This window comes from Choloepus didactylus, chromosome 5 (genome assembly GCF_015220235.1).
Source record: "Choloepus didactylus isolate mChoDid1 chromosome 5, mChoDid1.pri, whole genome shotgun sequence".
Classification (NCBI taxonomy): Eukaryota; Metazoa; Chordata; class Mammalia; order Pilosa; family Megalonychidae; genus Choloepus; species Choloepus didactylus.
In genome coordinates, this window is record NC_051311.1 from 142,729,078 (window position 1) to 142,752,014 (window position 22,937).

The 22,937-nt window shown below is 36.9% G+C and overlaps 1 protein-coding gene across 4 annotated transcripts in view; it reads left to right on the forward strand.

The window, feature by feature from the left end:
* Positions 1–22,937, forward strand: part of AVL9 (AVL9 cell migration associated) — a 90,363-nt gene that overhangs the window by 29,580 nt on the left and 37,846 nt on the right. For 2 of the 4 annotated variants that reach the window (XM_037837028.1, XM_037837025.1), the window contains exons 3-6: positions 2,331–2,420; positions 3,752–3,837; positions 6,962–7,033; positions 19,076–19,165. In XM_037837028.1, the coding sequence (XP_037692956.1) occupies positions 2,331–2,420; positions 3,752–3,837; positions 6,962–7,033; positions 19,076–19,165 (338 nt within the window). Of the gene's footprint in view, positions 1–2,299; positions 2,421–3,751; positions 3,838–6,961; positions 7,034–19,075; positions 19,166–22,937 lie in introns of all 4 variants that reach the window. The other 2 variants (XM_037837026.1, XM_037837027.1) reach the window with 1 other exon arrangement.

Here is a 22,937-nt window from a genome sequence, read left to right on the forward strand (position 1 = left end):
CAAACTTTAGATTTCTACCTTATGTTCGCACAGTGTTTTCTTTATAGCCATCATCTCTTTTGCCATATCTTCCCTGAACTAGTTGATTTGGTTTTTGAGTTGATTTAGCATATTTCTTTGAAAATCTTTAATTGATATTTTCATTAAAGTGAAACGATATCTCAGTTGTATCTTAATTGAGGTGTAAGTTTGTTCCTTTGATTGGGCTATATCTTTGTTTTTCCCACTGTAATTTGTAGTTTTCTGTTGTCTAGGAATCTGGTTTCCTTGGTTACCCCCATCAGATTTTCCCAGACCAGAACAAGTTCAGGTCTCAGAATGGGGTTATATTTAGGGTGTATCTTAGAAGAATGACAGGCTTTCCTGTGAGGCTGCTGGTTGCTGTGCTTTTCCTAACCTGCCCAGCAGATTGCGCCTTTCAGCCTTTCGCTCCCAACTGGTATAGAAAGTTGTGACCCCTTTAGTTTCTGTTTTAGCTATTTTCCCCTGGCCCTGGGGTCTGAGTTCTGAAGGGAAGGCCAGCCCTAGAGCTGTGCCCTACCTCCTTCCTCTTAGGGAAGATACACCTCCTAGGGAGTTATCTTCTGCATTTGAATTGCTGCTTCTGTTATCTCCACCCCTGTCTGGGTCAGAGCACTGAAAACTGAGAATGGCTGAGGCTCTCTCCACTGCAGCACTTAGTTTGAGAAAGAGCAAAAGTGAAAGAAAGCCTCTTTTCAGAGCCAATCCACAGCCCCCAGTTTCACCCGTCGGTCAGAGAGAACCTCTGGTCTTTCTGGCTCTTTTAGGTCAGTCATCTCTAAAAGCCTCTGTCTCCATGTTAGGGGTTTTGTGTGTTTATAGCTTGTTTTAAGCAGTCCACATTTGTTAATTAAAACCGCAGTTGGAGCTGGGCTGAGTTATATTTGCTGGCTCTCGTAATGCTGGTTTCTCCTAAAGTGAGGGCTTGCAGCTCAGCCTGCCATGGGGAGAGAGGACTCCCAGCGCGGTTCTGCAGTTTTTACTTACAGATTTTATTCTGCCATGTTCACCATTCCCCCAATCCAGGTTGGTGTGCGGTATGTGGACAGTCACAGTTGTCCCCTAGCAGTTCCAGATTATTTAGTAGTTATTCCTGGTTGTTTATTAGTTGCTCCACTCCTCTCTGTGCCATCATCTTGAGCCTCCTCCCCTGTAATGTAGACTTTTAAACGTCCTTTCAATCTTGAAAACATTGATTGCTTCTGAAGATGGGGGCAGGGAAACAACTGGGTGGCTGGGGTGGTGGTTGCAAGAGTGATAGAGAATCTTTCTACTACTGTACTGTCTTTTTGGTATCTTTTAAATTTTTAAACATGAAACTGGATCCCATATTAAAAATAAAAGTAGTATTTTCATGCCCTTTTACACCTTGAGTCTCTTGTGACTCAAGTGGCAGCTTGATTCCATTGAGATGGGGGAAGATGAGCCATCATCAAACTTCCCACATTAAAGATGGGATCTAGCAGTGATACTTATCCCTATGTTGTTTCCACTTTAGTGAATTACTGATGTAAATGCACACAACTTTTAAGAGACACTTTGAAAGTAAAACATGTAACTCACCTAGAATTTCTGAGACAAGATGGTGACCCAAGCACCATGCGTTTAATTCTGCCTTTCTCTTCAAAAGTCTCAATGAAATAACAACAGTCGAAACTTGGAGAAAAAAGTAAAAAATCTGGGGAATGTTAGAAACTGGGAACACATAGTAAAAACTTCATGAGACAGAGTATTAGAGAGACTTCATCAAACTTCCTATGATAAGTTATCATACTTAAATAAAAAAAAGTCACTGAGCTGTTGGTTAGTGTCTCCTCCCTCCAACAGAGCCCCATCAAACCTGTAAGCTCGAAGCTGTAAGTATTGAGAGCAAGGAAGCAAAGCTAGATCTTGGCTCTGTTTCTCAGGCTCCTTTACTGGGCCCCTCCTCATTTAGTAGGAAGTTTATTTTCTTCAGGGCCCCATAGCTTCAATTACCATCTATTCAATGACAGCTCTCAAATATATATCTCCATTCCAGACACCCCAGCTCCACCACTCTCATAAATTTAACATCCCTCAAATAGGACAAATCTTTTCTTCATTTACTCCCTTTTTTTCTTTTTCCTCTTCTGTGCTTAGTTTTGCTGGTAATGTCTAATGGCATCAACAAATGTGGCTTATCCCTACTTTTATCATTCAGAGTTTAAAGGCATTTTTCTTTTGCCTGGAAGAATAAATTATTCTCAGTGTTCCCTGTGATAAACAACTTTTTTGCTAACATTCCTTGCCATTTTAGGTTGAATTTTCTTACCCGCCCCTGATTCCAGGAGATGGACATGACAGCCACACTTTACCTGAAGAATGGAAATATTTGCCCTTCCTTGCCTTACCAGATGGGGCTCATAACTACCAGGAAGGTATGTAAAGGTAAAGTGGAGCAATAAGTAGGTGCCAATAAAATATTCCCAAGACATCTTGGATTCTAAATACTGTAGTAAATGAAAGGCTTTTGGCCTATTGTGAATGTTTATAAAGTACTTAAATGCTAGTTTGGAGGTGGCTGGTCATGTGTTAGAGGACCTCCAGAAGAGTTCCAGGCTGTCATTGGCAATGGCTGGTGAACCTTGGCCATTCTTCTGCCAGGAGTCTTGGCTTAAGTAAGTGATGAGCCAGATCAGGATATCCACTACTGGTAGAATTCCCTATATTTGTACTTGGGAAACCTCTCAGAGGCAAACTAAAGGCAAAACACCAGCTGCAAAACACTGGCTGTAAACTAGGTTAGTATTCCAGTGGCAACCTGGAAATAGATGGGATTGTTTCTCCCCTTCTGGAACCACTGCTATCAAAGGAAGCAATCCTGTGAAGCTAATACTGAGCCTCCTACCACCCTATACGTGAGTACTTGCCTAACATAATGAAGGACTGTATTTTATCATGGTATTAGAAGCCATACCAAAGCACCAGTTTAAACTTGGACTCATTACCTATTTTCTTAATATTCAATAACGTTCTTATGAAGTATATCAAATGTTAACCGTGCAGTTTAACATAAAATAGTGTTTTAACCTCACAAATCTTTTTTCCCTAAATTTTTATTATGAAACTTTTCAAAATACAGAAAAGTTAAATGCGCAGTATAGTAAGTATTCCATAGATATGCTTTCTTTATATTTGTGTGTGTGTATGTGTGTCGTTTTGTCTGAACTATTTGAAAATTAATTGCAAACATCGTGACACTTCACCTCTAAACACTTGAGCGTGAATCTCCTAAGAGTAAGGTCATTCCCCAGGATAACTTCCAATACCATTATCACAGCTAAGAGATTTAGTAGTTATTCCATAATGCTGCCGTCTACTATCTGATCTATGTTCAAATTTCCCCAGGTGTCTCAAGAATTTCTTGGAACCATTCAAGGTTCATGTGTTGTCTTTAGCTTTTCTGATTCTCTACTTTTAATCTGCAGCAGTCCCCCATATATAAAATATTTTCTGAGATAAGTGATGGTAGTCTGTTTGACCTGTTATAATTCAGCCTCCTTGTTTGTTGGTGGTGAGTGTACATTGTAAGGTAAAGAGAGGAATTCTCAGAAACCAGTGGTTATGATGCTGAAAGTTTGACATTAATTCCTTGTAACATTATCATTTTTTGTTTTAATAACTATACCATGATAACTTCAAATTTCATTATTTATCAATAAGAGAAATAATACACCTTGTTACTTACATTTTTCTGTGTATCTCTTAGATACTGTATTTTTTCACTTGCCACCCAGAAATGGAAATGGAACCACAGTATATGGTATCTCTTGCTATCGACAAATTGAAGCTAAGGTATGATAGTTACATATGAAAAAAATAATTCAAAAATCCTCTCTTAGTGTTGGCAACTTAAAATCTAAAATTTGGTGAAAACACACAGTCTTTTATTTTTCATATGGTGTCTGTGATATTTTAAATTTTTATAAACAGTTTATAGCTGGTTTTCCAATATTGCTATAATTTTATATATGTTGACGTTGGTGACTATGATTATATGTGTGTCATATAATATTTTGCACATTGTTTTTAGCTAGGTTATCCATTTGTCTTTAAAATTCTGTATTTAAATTTCATGATGTCCTTGAATTTTGTCTCTAGTGTTTAGTACATCATTTGGAAAAATGGAAAGGTAATGATTTAATGTTATGGGCATCAGGGCTTTTAAGCACTTCCCCAGGTGATTCTATTATATGCCCAAGATTGAGAACCACTGCTCTAAAACAATGGTTTTTATTCAGAATTGCCTGAAAACATTAAAATATACACATGCATGCATATATGCCTGACCCCTCCTTCAACTTTCTATACTGGAATCTCTAAGAGTAGAGCTTGGGCAGTTAAAAATTTAAAAAGCTTCCTAAGCTAAATGATTAATTGAGCAAATCTTTTTTTTTTTTCCTTCTTTTTATAATGAAAATTCAAAATATGCAAATAAATTGGAAGAATTACAAGGAATATCTGTATTCCCACCACCTAGATATAACAGTTATTTGCTCTATGTATGTGTTTTCCCCTGAACCTACTGAAAGTTAACTGCAGGTGTAAATTCCAGCATACCCACAGTAGTTAACTTCCATGAAATCACTCCCCAAGCACAGGACCTGAAACTTTAGATAACCCAGTAAATGTTTGTGGAATGAATAATTGAATCCAAAGTTGAATATAAAAGAAATTTGAGAAGAAGAGCCTGGTAGCTTTCCACATTTCAGTCTTTCATATAGTGTTGCCCTTATCCAAGAGAGATATCAGCTGTAAAATTGGGATAGGTAGCAATGTTGAGGTGGGTTCTTAACTGACACCCATGGGTAGGCTTCAAGAGATCCATAACTCCTTCCCCAAGTTTTTGATTCTTTGTGAAAATATGTATATTCATTTTTAGGGGGAAAGGTCTATAGCTTTCATCAGACTTAGAAAGATCCTTGTGCCCCAGAGGGGTTATTGACATAAGATCTGAGCCAAAGTTACTATTTTTTTTGAAATAAATAGGGATATTTTACACTGCAAGACTGTTTTGGATTATTCCTTGACTGTAATTCAGGAAGCAACCTGATTTGACACTTTTTTTTGTTTTGGATTGTAGAGGAGCTAGAGTGCTTTGGAAGCTTTTCTTTTTGATTTTTGAACCATAGAAAAATGAGTTATCTTAGCTTTTGGAACATATTCTGTAATTTGGTTTCCCCAAAGACCTAGCAAAAGAATTGGCCACCAAAAACTAAACCTTTGGGAATCTGAGGGGAAAGGAAGTAAGACAAGGATTTCTTTGTTAGGAAAATGGAAGTATAGCATGGTCTTTGGACTTCTGAGGGTGATTGTTTGTAGTTGTTAACCACAGTGAGAATACCTTTGGGTTTTTTCTTCTTCTTGTTGTTCTTTTTTTTTTTTTTTAAGAATTTTCTCAGGCAGTGCGCTAGACGGTAAGCAGTTGCTCTTCTCTCACAGCCTTATTTGAAGTTTGTTAAATCAAGGTTTGTTCTCTAATGGAGAGAACTGTAGAGATCTTTACTTGGTCATCCTCAGAATCACTATGTACTCAGAGCTGGGCTATAATACTGGTCTTCCAGGATAGAGTCCAGGCAGCATAGATCAACCAACTTTAAAAACTGGGCTGATAGTTAATCTTTCCATCTCTGAAGAAACAAGCATTTGGGGTTTTTGTTTGTTTATTTTTATTTTAATTTTTTAATTTTAATTTATTTTAATTTTTATTTATTTAGAGTAGTTGTAAGTTTATAGAAATACTATGCATAAAATACAGAGTTCCCATATACTACCCTATTTTTATCACCTTGCATTAACGTGGTACATTTGTTACAGCTGATGAAAGAACATTTTTACAATTGTACTATTAAGTGTAGTCCATGATTTACGTTAAGGTTCACAGTGCTATATAATCTTATACTTTGTTTTGTTTTGTTATAATTCTAATACCATATATACAACCTGAACTTTCCCCTTTTAAGCACATTCAAATATATAATTCAGTGCTGTTAATTAGGTTCACAATGTTGTGCCACCATCATCACCATCCATTACCAAAACTATTCTGTCACCCCAAATAGAAACTGAACAATTTAAGCATCATCCCCCCATTCCCTGCCTCCACCACAGGCCCTGGTAAACCTATATTCCAGTTGCTGACTCTATGAATTTGCATATTTTAATTATTTCATATCAGTGAGATCGTACACTGTCCTTTTGTATCTGGCTTATTTCACTCCACATGATGTCTTCAAGGTTCATCCATGTTGTCATGTGTATCAGAACGTCCCTCATTTTATGGCTGAATCTTATTTGTTTGTTTACACCATTCATCTGTTGGTGGACACTTCGGTTGCTTCCATCTTTTGGAAATTGTGAATAATGCTGCTCTGAACATCAGTGTGCAAATATCTGTTTGAGTCTCTGCTTTCAATTCTTTTGGATATATACCTAGAAGTGGGATTGCTAGGTCATGTGGTAATTCTGTACTTAACTTTCTGAGAAACTGCCAAACTGCCTTACATAGCAGCTAAGCCATCTGTTTTTATCATCTCTTAAAGTAGCTCCTTCTCACTAGATAAACAGTGATCTCTAAAAGGGTCACTTGTTTTAAAACAGAACCAAGAACTGTTGATTTGTATTATGGGTGTGGCGACTTATACATAAAATATTCCCCCTCAGACTATAAGTTCCTTGAGAGTAGTGATTGTCTCTTCACTCTTATATTGTCATTGCCCAGCACAGATTCTGACACATACTGCTCACACTGACATTTATTCATTCAACACATGTTTTCTGAGGTGCTCAATAAATACTTTTTGAACTTAGATAAAAATGCAAGAAATTTCTTCTACTTAAGTGTCCTTTTTGTGTTGAAATGTGATTTTTAAAATAATTCTATGAAATATTTCTAATAATGACTATTTGTTTATTACAGACACTAAAAGTAAGGCAAGCAGATGTCACCAGAGAAACTGTTCAGAAAAGCGTCTGTGTTCTAAGCAAGCTGGTAAGAGACCAAGTAATTAAAGAAACTGGCAGGTTTTTTTAGGATAAGACATTATTAGAATAAGAAGAAATTTATGAAAGTAATAATATATTAAAATTAGGAGAAATTAATCAGTGGTTCATTATTTATGCTCTTGAGTCTCCTCTTTCTGTTTCCTTTCAACAGTTTTACTCTCATTTGCAAACTCTCCCTGAGACTTTGGAAGAGGAAGAAGTAGAAGGTTGTTGGGAAGGAGGTTGACAATTGATCCCAATGAGATATATGATGTATTTCACTTACCCATTTTGTTTTGTTCCCAAAACTTTCGATAAATATTTTACTAAAATTCAAGATAACATAATTATTCAGACTTTATTAATACAGAAATTCATGTTCAAACTTGGTTAACTTAGGGACATAAATTGAAATGTAAGAATTTCTGGTGAGACTTCTGTATAATTCATTGCAATGAGAAAATTTTAGCCTTGCTTTTTTTTTTTTTTTTTTTTTTTTTTTCCCAAATTTCTCACCTCTTAATTCAAAGCGAAATAACATGTACTCTTGTAGTGCCATTTTTAGGACTATCCAGTGAGACAGTTGCAGTGTCTGGTATGTGAAGGCTTTTTATGGAAGCTTCTTAAATATAAAAGCAATAGATTCAAATGGTGAAAAGAGCTATCATAAGCTAAATAATTACAAAACCAGTGTCCAGAAGTACTTGTTTTTGAGCATTTTGTGTTTTTCTCAATTCACCTTGATCTAGTAAACAATTGAATCTTAAACTAAACATGTTAGGGTGTTCCTGACATTTTTGCCCCCCCCCCCCCATCATGATCCATTCATTGCACTGCTTCATCTTAAATGTCAGGTAGACAGGTGTTTGCATGTATGCCTCTGGGGCTCAGTTCTCTCTAATTTATCTGTGCTTTTAGAGATTCTCTTTTTGGTTTTATGATTATAGAAATGCTTTTAATTCTTTGGGTCACACACTTAAGTTGTTGTTCAATACAGCCAACTGCTTTGGTAGGGAAAAGCTATTTAAAAGTTAATCCCAAAAGAGGTGGGGCAAGATGGCAGACTGGTGAGCTGTATATTTTAGTTACTCCTCCAGGAAAGTAGGTAGAAAGCCAGGAACTGCGTGGACTGGACACCACAGAGCAATCTGTCTTTGGGCATACTTCATACAACACTCATGAAAATGTTGAACTGCTGAGATCAGTGAAATCTGTAAGTTTTTGTGGCCGGGGGACCCGCGCCCCTCCCTGCCAGGCTCAGTCCCGTGGGAGGAGGGGCTGTCAGCTCCGGGAAGGAGAAGGGAGAACTGCAGTGGCAGCCCTTATCGGAAACTTATTCTACTGATCCAAACTCCAACCATAGATAGACTGAGACCAGACACCAGAGAATCTGAGAGCAGCCAGCCCAGCAGAGAGGAGACAGGCATAGAAAAAAAAAAACAACACGAAAAACTCCAAAATAAAAGCAGAGGATTTTTGGAGTTCTGGTGAGCACAGAAAGGGGAAGGGCGGAGCTCAGGCCTTGAGGCGCATATGCAAATCCTGAAGAAAAGCTGATCTCTCTGCCCTGTGGACCTTTCCTTAATGGCCCTGGTTGCTTTGTCTATTATCATTTCAATAACCCATTAGATCTCTGAGGAGGGCCCTTTTTTTTTTTTTTTTTTTTTTAATCCTTTTTTCTTTTTCTAAAACAATTACTCTAAGAAGCCCAATACAGAAAGCTTCAAAGACTTTCAATTTGGGCACGTCAAGTCAAGAGCAGAACTAAGAGAGCTCTGAGACAAAAGGCAATAATCCAGTGGCTGAGAAAATTCACTAAACAACACAACTTCCCAAGAAAAGGGGGGTGTCCGCTCACAGCCACCATCCTGGTGGACAGGAAACACTCCTGCCCATCGCCAGCCCCATAGCCCAGAGCTACCCCAGACAACCCAGTGTGACAGAAGTGCTTCAAATAATAGGCACACACCACAAAACTGGGCGTGGACATTAGCCTTCCCTGCAACCTCAGCTGATTGTCCCAGAGTTGGGAAGGTGGAGCAGTGTGAATTAACAAAGCCCCATTCAGCCATCATTTGAGCAGACTGGGAGCCTCCCTACACAGCCCAGCAGCCCAGAACTGCCCTGGGGGGACGGCACTCACCTGTGACATAGCACAGTCATCCCTCAACAGAGGACCCGGGGTGCACGGCCTGGAAGAGGGGCCCACTTGCAAGTCTCAGGAGCCATACGCCAATACCAAGGACTTGTGGGTCGGTGGCAGAGACAAACTGTGGCAGGACTGTACTGAAGGGTTAGACTATTGCAGCAGCTTTAAAACTCTAGGATCACCAGGGAGATTTGATTGTTAGAGCCACCACCCCTCCCCGACTGCCCAGAAACACGCCCCACATACATGGCAGGCAACACCAACTACACACGCAAGCTTGGTACACCAATTGGACCCCACAAGACTCACTCCCCCACTCACCAAAAAGGCTAAGCAGGGGAGAACTGGCTTCTGGAGGACAGGTGGCTCGTGGACGCCACCTGCTGGTTAGTTAGAGAAAGTGTACTCCACGAAGCTGTAGATCTGATAAATTAGAGATAATGACTTCAATAGGTCTACAAACCCTAAAAGAACCCTATCAAGTTCAGCAAATGCCATGAGGCCAAAAGCAACAGAAAATTATAAAGCATATGAAAAAACCAGACGATATGGATAACCCAAGCACAAGCACCCAAATCAAAAGACCAGAAGAGACACAGCACCTAGAGCAGCTACTCAAAGAACTAAAGATGAACAATGAGACCATAGTACGGGATATAAAGGAAATCAAGAAGACTCTAGAAGAGCATAAAGAAGACATTGCAAGACTAAATAAAAAAATGGATGATCTTATGGAAATTAAAGAAACTGTTGACCAAATTAAAAAGATTCTGGACACTCATAGTACAAGACTAGAGGAAGTTGAACAACGAATCAGTGACCTGGAAGATGACAGAATGGAAAATGAAAGCATAAAAGAAAGAATGGGGAAAAAAATTGAAAAAATCGAAATGGACCTCAGGGATATGATAGATAATATGAAACGTCCAAATATAAGACTCATTGGTGTCCCAGAAGGGGAAGAAAAGGGTAAAGGTCTAGGAAGAGTATTCAAAGAAATTGTTGGGGAAAACTTCCCAAATCTTCTAAACAACATAAATACACAAATCATAAATGCTCAACGAACTCCAAATAGAATAAATCCAAATAAACCCACTCCGAGACATATACTGATCACACTATCAAACACAGAAGAGAAGGAGCAAGTTCTGAAAGCAGCAAGAGAAAAGCAATTCACCACATACAAAGGAAACAGCATAAGACTAACTAGTGACTACTCAGCAGCCACCATGGAGGCGAGAAGGCAGTGGCACGATATATTTAAAATTCTGAGTGAGAAAAATTTCCAGCCAAGAATACTTTATCCAGCAAAGCTCTCCTTCAAATTTGAGGGAGAGCTTAAATTTTTCACAGACAAAGAAATGCTGAGAGAATTTGCTAACAAGAGACCTGCCCTACTGGAGATACTAAAGGGAGCCCTACAGACAGAGAAACAAAGACAGGACAGAGAGACTTGGAGAAAGGTTCAGTACTAAAGAGATTCGGTATGGGTACAATAAAGGATATTAATAGAGAGAGGGAAAAATATGGCAAACAGAAACCAAAGGATAAGATGGCCGATTCAAGAAATGCCTTCACGGTTATAACGTTGAATGTAAATGGATTAAACTCCCCAATTAAAAGATATAGATTCGCAGAATGGATCAAAAAAAATGAACCATCAATATGTTGCATACAAGAGACTCATCTTAGACACAGGGACACAAAGAAACTGAAAGTGAAAGGATGGAAAAAAATATTTCATGCAAGCTACAGCCAAAAGAAAGCAGGTGTAGCAATATTAATCTCAGATAAAATAGACTTCAAATGCAGGGATGTTTTGAGAGACAAAGAAGGCCACTACATACTAATAAAAGGGGCAATTCAGCAAGAAGAAATAACAATCGTAAATGTCTATGCACCCAATCAAGTTGCCACAAAATACATGAGAGAAACACTGGCAAAACTAAAGGAAGCAATTGATGTTTCCACAATAATTGTGGGAGACTTCAACACATCACTCTCTCCTATAGATAGATCAACCAGACAGAAGACCAATAAGGAAATTGAAAACCTAAACAATCTGATAAATGAATTAGATTTAACAGACATCTACAGGACATTACATCCCAAATCACCAGGATACACATACTTTTCTAGTGCTCATGGAACTTTCTCCAGAATAGATCATATGCTGGGACATAAAACAAGCCTCAATAAATTTAAAAAGATTGAAATTATTCAAAGCACATTCTCTGACCACAATGGAATACAATTAGAAGTCAATAACCATCAGAGACTTAGAAAATTCACAAATACCTGGAGGTTAAACAACACACTCCTAAACAATCAGTGGGTTAAAGAAGAAATAGCAAGAGAAATTGCTAAATATATAGAGACGAATGAAAATGAGAACACAACATACCAAAACCTATGGGATGCAGCAAAAGCAGTGCTAAGGGGGAAATTTATAGCACTAAACGCATATATTAAAAAGGAAGAAAGAGCCAAAATCAAAGAACTAATGGATCAACTGAAGAAGCTAGAAAATGAACAGCAAACCAATCCTAAACCAAGTAGAAGAAAAGAAATAACAAGGATTAAAGCAGAAATAAATGACATAGAGAACAAAAAAACAATAGAGAGGATAAATATCACCAAAAGTTGGTTCTTTGAGAAGATCAACAAGATTGACAAGCCCCTAGCTAGACTGACAAAATCAAAAAGAGAGAAGACCCGTATAAACAAAATAATGAATGAAAAAGGCGACATAACTGCAGATCCTGAAGAAATTAAAAAAATTATAAGAGGATATTATGAACAACTGTATGGCAACAAACTGGATAATGTAGAAGAAATGGACAATTTCCTGGAAACATATGAACAACCTAGACTGACCAGAGAAGAAATAGAAGACCTCAACCAACCCATCACAAGCAAAGAGATCCAATCAGTCATCAAAAATCTTCCCACAAATAAATGCCCAGGGCCAGATGGCTTCACAGGGGAATTCTACCAAACTTTCCAGAAAGAACTGACACCAATCTTACTCAAACTCTTTCAAAACATTGAAGAAAATGGAACACTACCTAACTCATTTTATGAAGCTAACATCAATCTAATACCAAAACCAGGCAAAGATGCTACAAAAAAGGAAAACTACCAGGCCAATCTCCCTAATGAATATAGATGCAAAAATCCTCAACAAAATACTTGCAAATCGAATCCAAAGACACATTAAAAAAATCATACACCATGACCAAGTGGGGTTCATTCCAGGCATGCAAGGATGGTTCAACATAAGAAAAACAATCAATGTATTACAACACATTAAAAACTCGAAAGGGAAAAATCAATTGATCATCTCAATAGATGCTGAAAAAGCATTTGACAAAATCCAACATCCCTTTTTGATAAAAACACTTCAAAAGGTAGGAATTGAAGGAAACTTCCTCAACATGATAAAGAGCATATACGAAAAACCCACAGCCAGCATAGTACTCAATGGTGAGAGACTGAAAGCCTTCCCTCTAAGATCAGGAACAAGACAAGGATGCCCACTGTCACCACTGTTATTCAGCATTGTGCTGGAAGTGCTAGCCAGGGCAATCCGGCAAGACAAAGAAATAAAAGGCATCCAAATTGGAAAAGAAGAAGTAAAACTGTCATTGTTTGCAGACGATATGATCTTATATCTAGAAAACCCTGAGAAATCGACGATACAGCTACTAGAGCTAATAAACAAATTTAGCAAAGTAGCGGGATACAAGATTAATGCACATAAGTCAGTAATGTTTCTATATGCTAGAAATGAACAAACTGAAGAGACACTCAAGAAAAAGATACCATTTTCAATAGCAACTAAAAAAATCAAGTACCTAGGAATAAACTTAACCAAAGATGTAAAAGACCTATACAAAGAAAACTACATAACTCTACTAAAAGAAATAGAAGGGGACCTTAAAAGATGGAAAAATATTCCATGTTCATGGATAGGAAGGCTAAATGTCATTAAGATGTCAATTCTACCCAAACTCATCTACAGATTCAATGCAATCCCAATCAAAATTCCAACAACCTACTTTGCAGACTTGGAAAAGCTAGTTATCAAATTTATTTGGAAAGGGAAAATGCCTCGAATTGCTAAAGACACTCTAAAAAAGAAAAACGAAGTGGGAGGACTTACACTCCCTGACTTTGAAGCTTATTATAAAGCCACAGTTGCCAAAACAGCATGGTACTGGCACAAAGATAGACATATAGATCAATGGAATCGAATTGAGAATTCGGAGACAGACCCTCAGATCTATGGCCGACTGATCTTTGATAAGGCCCCCAAAGTCAGTGAACTGAGCCATAATGGTCTTTTCAACAAATGGGGCTGGGAGAGTTGGTTATCCATATCCAAAAGAATGAAAGAGGACCCCTACCTCACCCCCTACACAAAAATTAACTCAAAATGGACCAAAGATCTCAATATAAAAGAAAGTACCATAAAACTCCTAGAAGATAATGTAGGAAAACATCTTCAAGACCTTGTATTAGGCGGCCACTTCCTAGACTTTACACCCAAAGCACAAGCAACAAAAGAGAAAATAGATAAATGGGAACTCCTCAAGCTTAGAAGTTTCTGCACCTCAAAGGAATTTCTCAAAAAGGTAAAGAGGCAGCCAACTCAATGGTAAAAAATTTTTGGAAACCATGTATCTGACAAAAGACTGATATCTTGCATATACAAAGAAATCCTACAACTCAATGACAGTAGTACAGACAGCCCAATTATAAAATGGGCAAACGATATGAAAAGACAGTTCTCTGAAGAGGAAGTACAAATGGCCAAGAAACACATGAAAAAATGTTCAGCTTCACTAGCTATTAGAGAGATGCAAATTAAAACCATAATGAGATACCATCTAACACCGGTTAGAATGGCTGCCATTAAACAAACAGGAAACTACAAATGCTGGAGGGGATGTGGAGAAATTGGAACTCTTATTCATTGTTGGTGGGACTGTATAATGGTTCAGCCACTCTGGAAGTCAGTCTGGCAGTTCCTTAGAAAACTAGATATAGAGCTACCATTCGATCCAGCGATTGCACTTCTCGGTATATACCCGGAAGATCGGAAAGCAGTGACACGAACAGATATCTGCACGCCAATGTTCATAGCAGCATTATTCACAATTGCCAAGAGATGGAAGCAACCCAAATGTCCTTCAACAGATGAGTGGATAAATAAAATGTGGTATATACACACGATGGAATACTACACGGCAGTAAGAAGGAACGATCTTGTGAAACATATGACAACATGGATGAACCTTGAAGACATAATGCTGAGCGAAATAAGCCAGGCACAAAAACAGAAATATTATATGCTACCACTAATGTGAACTTTGAAAAATGTAAAACAAATGGTTTATAATGTAGAATGTAGGGGAACTAGCAGTAGAGAGCAATTAAGGAAGGGGGAACAATAATCCAAGAAGAACAGATAAGCTATTTAACGTTCTGGGGATGCCCAGAAATGACTATGGTCTGTTAATTTCTGATGGATATAGTAGGAACAAGTTCACAGAAATGTTGCTATATTATGTAACTTCCTTGGGGTAAAGTAGGAACATGTTGGAAGTTAAGCAGTTATCTTAGGTTAGTTGTCTTTTTATTACTCCCTTGTTATGGTCTCTTTGAAATGTTCTTTTATTGTATGTTTGTTTTCTTTATAACCTTTTTTTTCATACAGTTGATTTAAAAAAGAAGGGAAAGTTAAAAAAAAAAAAGAAAGAAAGAAAAACAAGGGAAAAAAAAAAAAGATGTAGTGCCCCCTTGAGGAGCCTGTGGAGAATGCAGGGGTATTCGCCTACCCCACCTCCATGGTTGCTAACATGACCACAGACATAGGGGACTGGTGGTTTGATGGGTTGAGCCCTCTACCATAAGTTTTACCCTTGGGAAGACGGTTGCTGCAAAGGAGAGGCTAGGCCTCCCTATATTTGTGCCTAAGAGTCTCCTCCTGAATGCCTCTTTGTTGCTCAGATGTGGCCCTCTCTCTCTGGCTAAGCCGACTTGAAAGGTGAAATCACTGCCCTCCCCCCCTACATGGGATCAGACACCCAGGGGAGTGAATCTCCCTGGCAACGTGGAATATGACTCCCGGGGAGGAATGCAGACCCGGCATCGTGGGACGGAGAACATCTTCTTGACCAAAAGGGGGATGTGAAAGGAAATGAAATAAGCTTCAGTGGCAGAGAGATTCCAAAAGGAGCCGAGAGGTCACTCTGGTGGGCGCTCTTACGCACACTTTAGACAACCCTTTTTAGGTTCTAAAGAATTGGGGTAGCTGGTGGTGGATACCTGAAACTATCAAGCTACAACCCAGAACCCATAAATCTCGAAGACAGTTGTATAAAAATGTAGCTTATGAGGGGTGACAATGGGATTGGGAAAACCATAAGGACCACACTCCACTTTGTCTAGTTTATGGATGGATGAGTAGAAAAATAGGGGAAGGAAACAAACAGACAAAGGTACCCAGTGTTCTTTTTTACTTCAATTGCTCTTTTTCACTCTAATTATTATTCTTGTTATTTTTGTGTGTGTGCTAATGAAGGTGTCAGGGATTGATTTAGGTGATGAATGTACAACTATGTAATGGTACTGTAAACAATCGAAAGTACGATTTATTTTGTATGACTGCGTGGTATATGAATATATCTCAATAAAATGATGATAAAAAAAAAGATAAAAAAGTTAATCCCAGGAATTAATATTAAATGCCAGTATGACACCCACCACATCCCCTTCCTACTCCTGCCACATCCCCTCCAGCCTTGTTTTTTAAAAACTTAAAATGTTTGAGGAAAGGAAATGATGTAGTGAAGTTGTACACAATTGTACACAGTACTTAAAATTGTGTTTCTTTTGTGTACAAGTTAATCAGATACAAATGTATAATCATCTTAACTTTTTATTTTTAAAATGAAAATGTATAACACTTTGTTTTTCATAGCTTTTTTCGTTAAATTATTTATGATGTTTCAGGTTTATTACTAATGGAATAATAACACCTTTATTGGTAACATCAAATTCCTAATTCTACATGTAAAATACAGTCTCCCAAATCCCCTTTTTGGGGAGAAGTCCAAATCTGTTTCATACTAATTATCTTAGATCTGTATGAATACTGTATGTAAACATTTCTGCAGTTAAGCTAAAGCAGGGGTTAACCTGGAATCCATAGAAATCAGTTACTGGGCTTCAGGGGGTTCATGATCTCCCTGAAATTTTTGCTGTTTAAGGGAGGGATTGTGTCCATAGTTCACCTGATTTTAGAGTAGTCTGAGACCTAAAATAAGAAGTACCACCCTAGAGGTTTAATACCAAAGATTTCTGTGAAGTTACTTGGCAGTTAGTTAAAAAACTAACATTTATATTAAGTGAAATTTTACATGTGTATTTGTTCCATATCAAGGGTTAGTCTGAGTACCATGATTTAAAAAAAAAAAAAGCAAACAGAAAACTGAAATTTATTAAAGAATGATTCCAGATGAGATTTATTTTCTTATCCCTTAGACTTTACCGAGTTTACTTAAGTTTTCTTAAAAGTATATCTTCTTGGAGAACAACTTCTTGACCAAAAGGGGGAAATGAAATACGCTTCAGTGGCAGAGAGATTCCAAAAGAAGCCGAGAGGTCACTGTAGTGGGCACTCTTACGCACAATATAGACAACACTTTTTAGGTTCTAATGAATTGGGGTAGCTGGTGGTGGATACCTGAAACTAGCAAACTACAACCCAGAACCCATGAGTCTTGAAGACGATTGTATAAAAATGTAGCTTATGAGAGGTGACAGTGGGATTGGGAAAGCCATAAGGACCACACTCCCCTTTGTCTAGTTTATGGATGGATGAGTAGAAAAATAGGGGAAGGAAACAAACAGACAAAGGTACCCAGTGTTCTTTTTTACTTCAATTGCTCTTTTTCACTCTAATTATTATTCTTGTTATTTTTGTGTGTGTGCTAATGAAGGTGTCAGGGATTGATTTGGGTGATGAATGTACAACTGTGTAATGGTACTGTGAACAATCGAATGTACAATTTGTTTTGTATGACTGCGTGGTATGTGAATATATCTCAATAAAATGAATATAAAAATAAAAAATTAAAATTAAAAAAAGTACATCTCCTAAAAAAACAAGTATAGATTAACTTTTGAAACATAACTGAGTTTTTAAAATGTGAATTCACAATAAGGATACACAGAGTATCTCTGTGTGTTATGTTTTAAAATGGCATTCTATCTTAATTCTTTATTTGCTCTTTTCTTCTTTGCTCAGCTTTCTGTAACCATTTTGGCTCTTTTTTATGCTGATTAGTTCTCCATTTTGATTTTCCACAATTTAAAAAAAAAAGAATATGATGATATAGATCACAGACTAGTTGTTCTAAGTGTCCAGAGAAGACCAAAAGGAAAATGAACTTAAATTCAATCATGAATGTTCAACTAGAACTAAGAATGGGCTGCTGTTCCATCTTAAACCCATGGTACTATTATCTCCAAACATGCAAAGAAAGAAAGGGGAAACCCAGCACTCTGCATTTGCTGATGGAATTTGCTGTTAAAATGAATATGACAGTATAAATGCTCTGAACTGATTTGAATAGGGACTGTAAAACTGAGACAGCTTCTTTACCTGTGTACTGGCAGGTAGCAGAGGGATAACCTACAAAATAAGGTTTCCCTGGGTAACAGGCTATTTTATGGGTTATCCATCCCTCAAAATGCAAAAGCAATTGATTCATTGGCTTTTCTACAAATACATGAAGAATGTATGTTCAGTCTGAAGATTTGGAAGAACTGTTTTGTTCATGAATATATGTATTCATTTTTTCATTCACATATCCATAAAATGTTTAATATATTTATAATTAACTCAGTGTTTCAAAATATTTTTGAGTGAGTTATATGCCAAAACTGATCTGGAAGCTGTGTGAATGAATCATGAATAAATACTTGTATACTCTTGTGTAATATGTTACGAGAAATTGCTAGTATCACTGCTAAAACTTAAGATATTGTATATGCATATATATTTTACTTTTATGACAAGGATCCACTTCCTCATTTTGTGCCACCAGAATATATAACACAGAGCTTGACAAAAAGATAATAGGCAGACATTTGTTGTTATTATTAGCTGAATATAAATAATACACACAAGTAAGTATACAGATAATTAAATTTGTATAAATAAATTAAATTGGTATTCTGTACACTAAAACTATTGGCAATGAACAGAGCTGCTCCTGTCTCTACCTGGTTTGTTGGCATCATCTCCATCAGGTGATATTGTCCACTCACTCTGCACTTACATTAATAATTACCAGTTCTGCTAAAAAAAAAAAAAAAGAATGGGCTGCTGTACAGATACGTAAATGTTGCCACAAGCCCCCAGAACACGTTGCAGAATTAGAATAGGTTTAAAATCTCATAATAGCTAATGTTTGAAGCTTTCTATGTGCCAGAGTCTCCATTAAGTGCTTTTTACCTGGGTTATTTAATCCTTAAAACAACCACGTAAGATACATTGTCTTTTAATATACCCATTTTCAGATCAGGAAACAGATGTGGATAGTTTAAGTTCCTAGGGTTTAAGCTGCTGAGTGATAGACAGAGGAAGTCTGAACCCACACTCTTAACCACTGTACTGTGACGTCAGTGTTTCAGTTATTTTTCACCTACAAAGACCTAGCATAGGTGACTTCATAGCTTTTAGCTGTGCTTTTGTGGAAATAAAAAGGCACTGAAATTGACAGTTAATTTTTTCTCTCTGTTCTCTTCAAATTAAAAGGGTATTTTTTTGTGGGTTTTTTTTTTCCTGATATCAACATAGTGGTAATTTTTCTTCTTTTCTTTAAGCCTCTCTATGGATTACTTCAAGCAAAACTTCAGCTTATTACACATGCATATTTTGAAGAGAAGGATTTTTCCCAAATTTCTATTCTAAAGGTAACTTTAGAACCTCTTTGTAGATGTGTTTGACTGAAGACAGATGTATTAATCAAGTAAATCTTGTCAGTAATGTTGTGAAGGATAATTATTTGTTTGCTTAAGAAAGACATTCAGCTTTGGAAATGCATTTACGTGAAAACAGTGAAGGGTCAAGGGTCTGCCCAAAAGATACAGTTAATACTTATTAAATTTACCAAGCTGTCTTTTCTTAGGAAATAATAATTACAAATGACTATAGCTAACATAAATATTCCTGTAATGGATAATAGCCCTTTTGGTATGCCATTGCTTCTATAAATTTACTTATCCTATTAATAAACTGCACAGTATGTTTATTTATCAAGTTCTTGTTCCCAGCTCCCATAGCAAAAACCAGAAAAACCATGTACCTATTCTATTGAAGATGGGTGACATTTTTTCTTACAGCTGCCATAAATATACGGAACATAGATCTCTCTTGGATTCTGTTGTTTTTTAAAGTGCTTTTTATTCACACAGCGTATAATCCATCCAATGTGTATAATCAGTGGCTCTCAGTATAATCAGAGTTATGCTTTCATCACTACAGTCAGTTTTAGAACATTTTCATTGCTCCTGAAAGAAAAACCCCATATCCCTTATACCTCCCTATAATTGACACTTAGCATTGGTGTGTAACTATGTTACAATTGATGGAAGAATATTATATTACTGTTAACTAGCCCATAGTTTGCATTAGGTGTATTTTTTCACATGTATCACCATATTATTAACACCTTGTTACAGTAACATACAAGTTTTCTGGTTCATGGAAGAACGTTTTATATTTGTACTGTTACCTACCTTCATTGTCCACATCAGGATTTACTATGTTATACAGTCCCATGTTTAATCCTCTAACTTTCCTTTTGACATACATGACCCCAAACTTCTCCTCTGATCCACAATCACATACACGATTTAATGCTGTTAATTACACTTACAATAATGTGCTACCATTGCCTATATCCATTTCTAAACATTTACAATCAACCTTATAAAAAATTCTGCACAAATTAAGCATCAATTCCCCATTCCATGCCTTCATTCTATCTTCTGGTAACCTGTATTCTAGATATTAACTCCATCAGTTTGCTCAGTCTATTTAGTTCATATTAGTTAGATCGTACAATATTTGTCCCTTTGTATCTGGCTTATTTTACTCAACATAAGGTCCTTAGGGTTCGTCCATGTTGTTGCATGTTTCAAGACTTCATTTCTTCTTACACCTGAATAATATTCCATCGTATGTATATACCACATTTTGCTTATCTGTACATCTGTTGATGGATACTTGAGCTGTTTCCATTTTTTGGCTATTATGAATAATTCTGCTATAAACACTGGTGTGCAAGTGTCTGTTCGTGTCCCTACTTTCAGTTCTTCTGTGTATACACCTAGAATCAGGATTGCTGAATCATGGCAGTTGGGAAGTGCCAAACTGTCTTTCCACAGCAGCTGCACCATTTTACATTCCCACTAGCAGTGAATAAGTGTTCCTGTTTCTTTATATCCTCGCCAATACTTTCGGTTTTCTGTTTGTTTAATAGTACCCTTTCTAGTAGGTGTGAAATGATCTCATTGTGGTTTTGATTTGCATTTCCCTAATAGCTAGTGATGTTGAGCATCTTTTCATTTGCTTTTTAGCCATTTGTTTTTCCTCCTTGGAAAAATGTCTATTCAGGTCTTTTGCCCATTCTTTAATTGTATTGCTTGTCCTTTTATAGTTGAGTTGTAGGATTTCTTTATATATTCTGGATATTAAATCCTTATTGGATATATGGTTTCTAAATATTTCTCCCGTTGAGTAGGCCACCTTTTCATCTTCTTGACAAAGTCCTTTGTACTAAAGAATTCAGTTATGAGGAGGTCCGATTTATCTATTTTCTATTTCATTGCTTGTGCTTTGGTTGTCAAGTCTAAGAAACCACCACCTACCACAAGATCTTGAACATGCTTGCCTACATTTTATTCTAGGAGTTTTATGTTCCTTGCTCTTATAGTTAGGTCTTTGATCCATTTTGATTAATTTTTGTATGAGGTGTGAGATTAGGGTCCTTTTTTATTCTTTTGGATATGGATATCCAGTTCTCCCAGCACCATTTATTGAAGAGACTGTTCTGTCCCAGTTGAGTGGACTTGGCTGCATTGTCTAAAATCAGTTGACCATAAAAGTGCAGGTCTATTTTTGAACTCTCAATTCAGTTCCATTGATCAATATTTGTCTTTATGCCAGTACCATCCTGTTTTGACCACTGTAGCTTTGTAAAATGCTTTAAAGTAAGGCAGTATGAGTGCACCAATTTTGTTCTACTTTTTCAAGATGTTTTTAGCTATTTGAGGACCCTTGCCCTACCAAATAAATTTGATAATTGGCTTTTCCAGTTTTCAAAGTAGACTTAGAATTTTGATTGGGATTGTGTTGAATCTGTAAATTAATTTGGGTTGAATTGACATCTTAACTATTTTTAGTCTTCCATTCCATGAATATTGAATATCCTTCCATTTATTTAGGTCTTTGATTTCCTTTAGCAGTGTTTTGTAGTTTTCTGAATATAGGTCCTTTACATCCTGGTTAAAATTTATTCCTAGATATTCGATTCTTTTAGTTGCTATTGTAAATGGAACTTTTTTCTAGATTTCCTCCTCAGACTGCTCGTTACTGGTGTATAGAAACACTACTGATTTTTGAGTGTTGATTTTGTATCCTGCCACTTTGCTGAACTCATTTATTATCTCTAGTAGCTTTGTCATAGATTTTTCGGGAATTTCTAAATATAGGATCATGTCATCTGCAAATCACAGTGAAAGTTTTAACTTCTTCCTCTTCTATTTAGATGCCTTTTACTTTTTCTTGCCTAATTGCTCTAGCTAGGATTTTTAGCACATTGTTGAATAAGAGTGGTGGCAGTGGGTATCCTTGTCTTGTTCCCATTCTTAGAGAGAAAGCTTTCAGTCTTTCACCATTGAGTATGATGTTAGCTGTGGGTTTTTCATATATGCCCATTATCGTGTTGAGGAAGTTTCCTTCTCTTCCTGTCTTTCAAGGTGTTTTATTAAGAAAGAATGCTGAATTTTGTCAAATGCTTTTTCTATATCAATTGATACGATTGTGTGGGTTTTTTTTTTTTTTTGTCCTTCAATTTGTTGATGTGGTATATTACATTAATTGATTGCTTGTGTTGGACCACCCTTGCATACCTGGGATAAAACCCACTTGATCATGGTGTATGATTCTTTTAAAGTGCTATTAGATTCAATTTGGAAGTATTTTTTTGAGAATTTTTGCATCTAAATCTATTAGAAAGATTGGCCTGTAATTTTCTTTTCTTGTAGTATCTTTATCTGGCTTTGGTATTAGGATGATATTGGCTTCATAGAGTAGTGTTTCATCCTCTTAAATTTTTCTGTAAGAGTTTGAGCAGGATTGGTATTCTTTCTGCAGTGATTGGTAAAATTCACCTGTGAAGCCATCTGGTCCAGGGCTTTCTCTTTTGGGAGGTTTTTCAAGACTAATTGAATCTCTTTACTTGAGACTGACTTGTTGTGGTCTTCTGTTTCTTCTGTAGACAATGTAGGTTCTTCATGTGTTCCTAGGAAGTTTTCCATTTCATCTGAGTTGTCAAATTTTGTTGGTGTACAGTTGTTCCTATTAAGATCCTTTTCATTTCTGTGGGGTCAGTAGTAATGTCCATGCTCACATTTCTGATTTTATGTATTTGCATCTTCTCTCTTTTTTTTTGACAGTTTA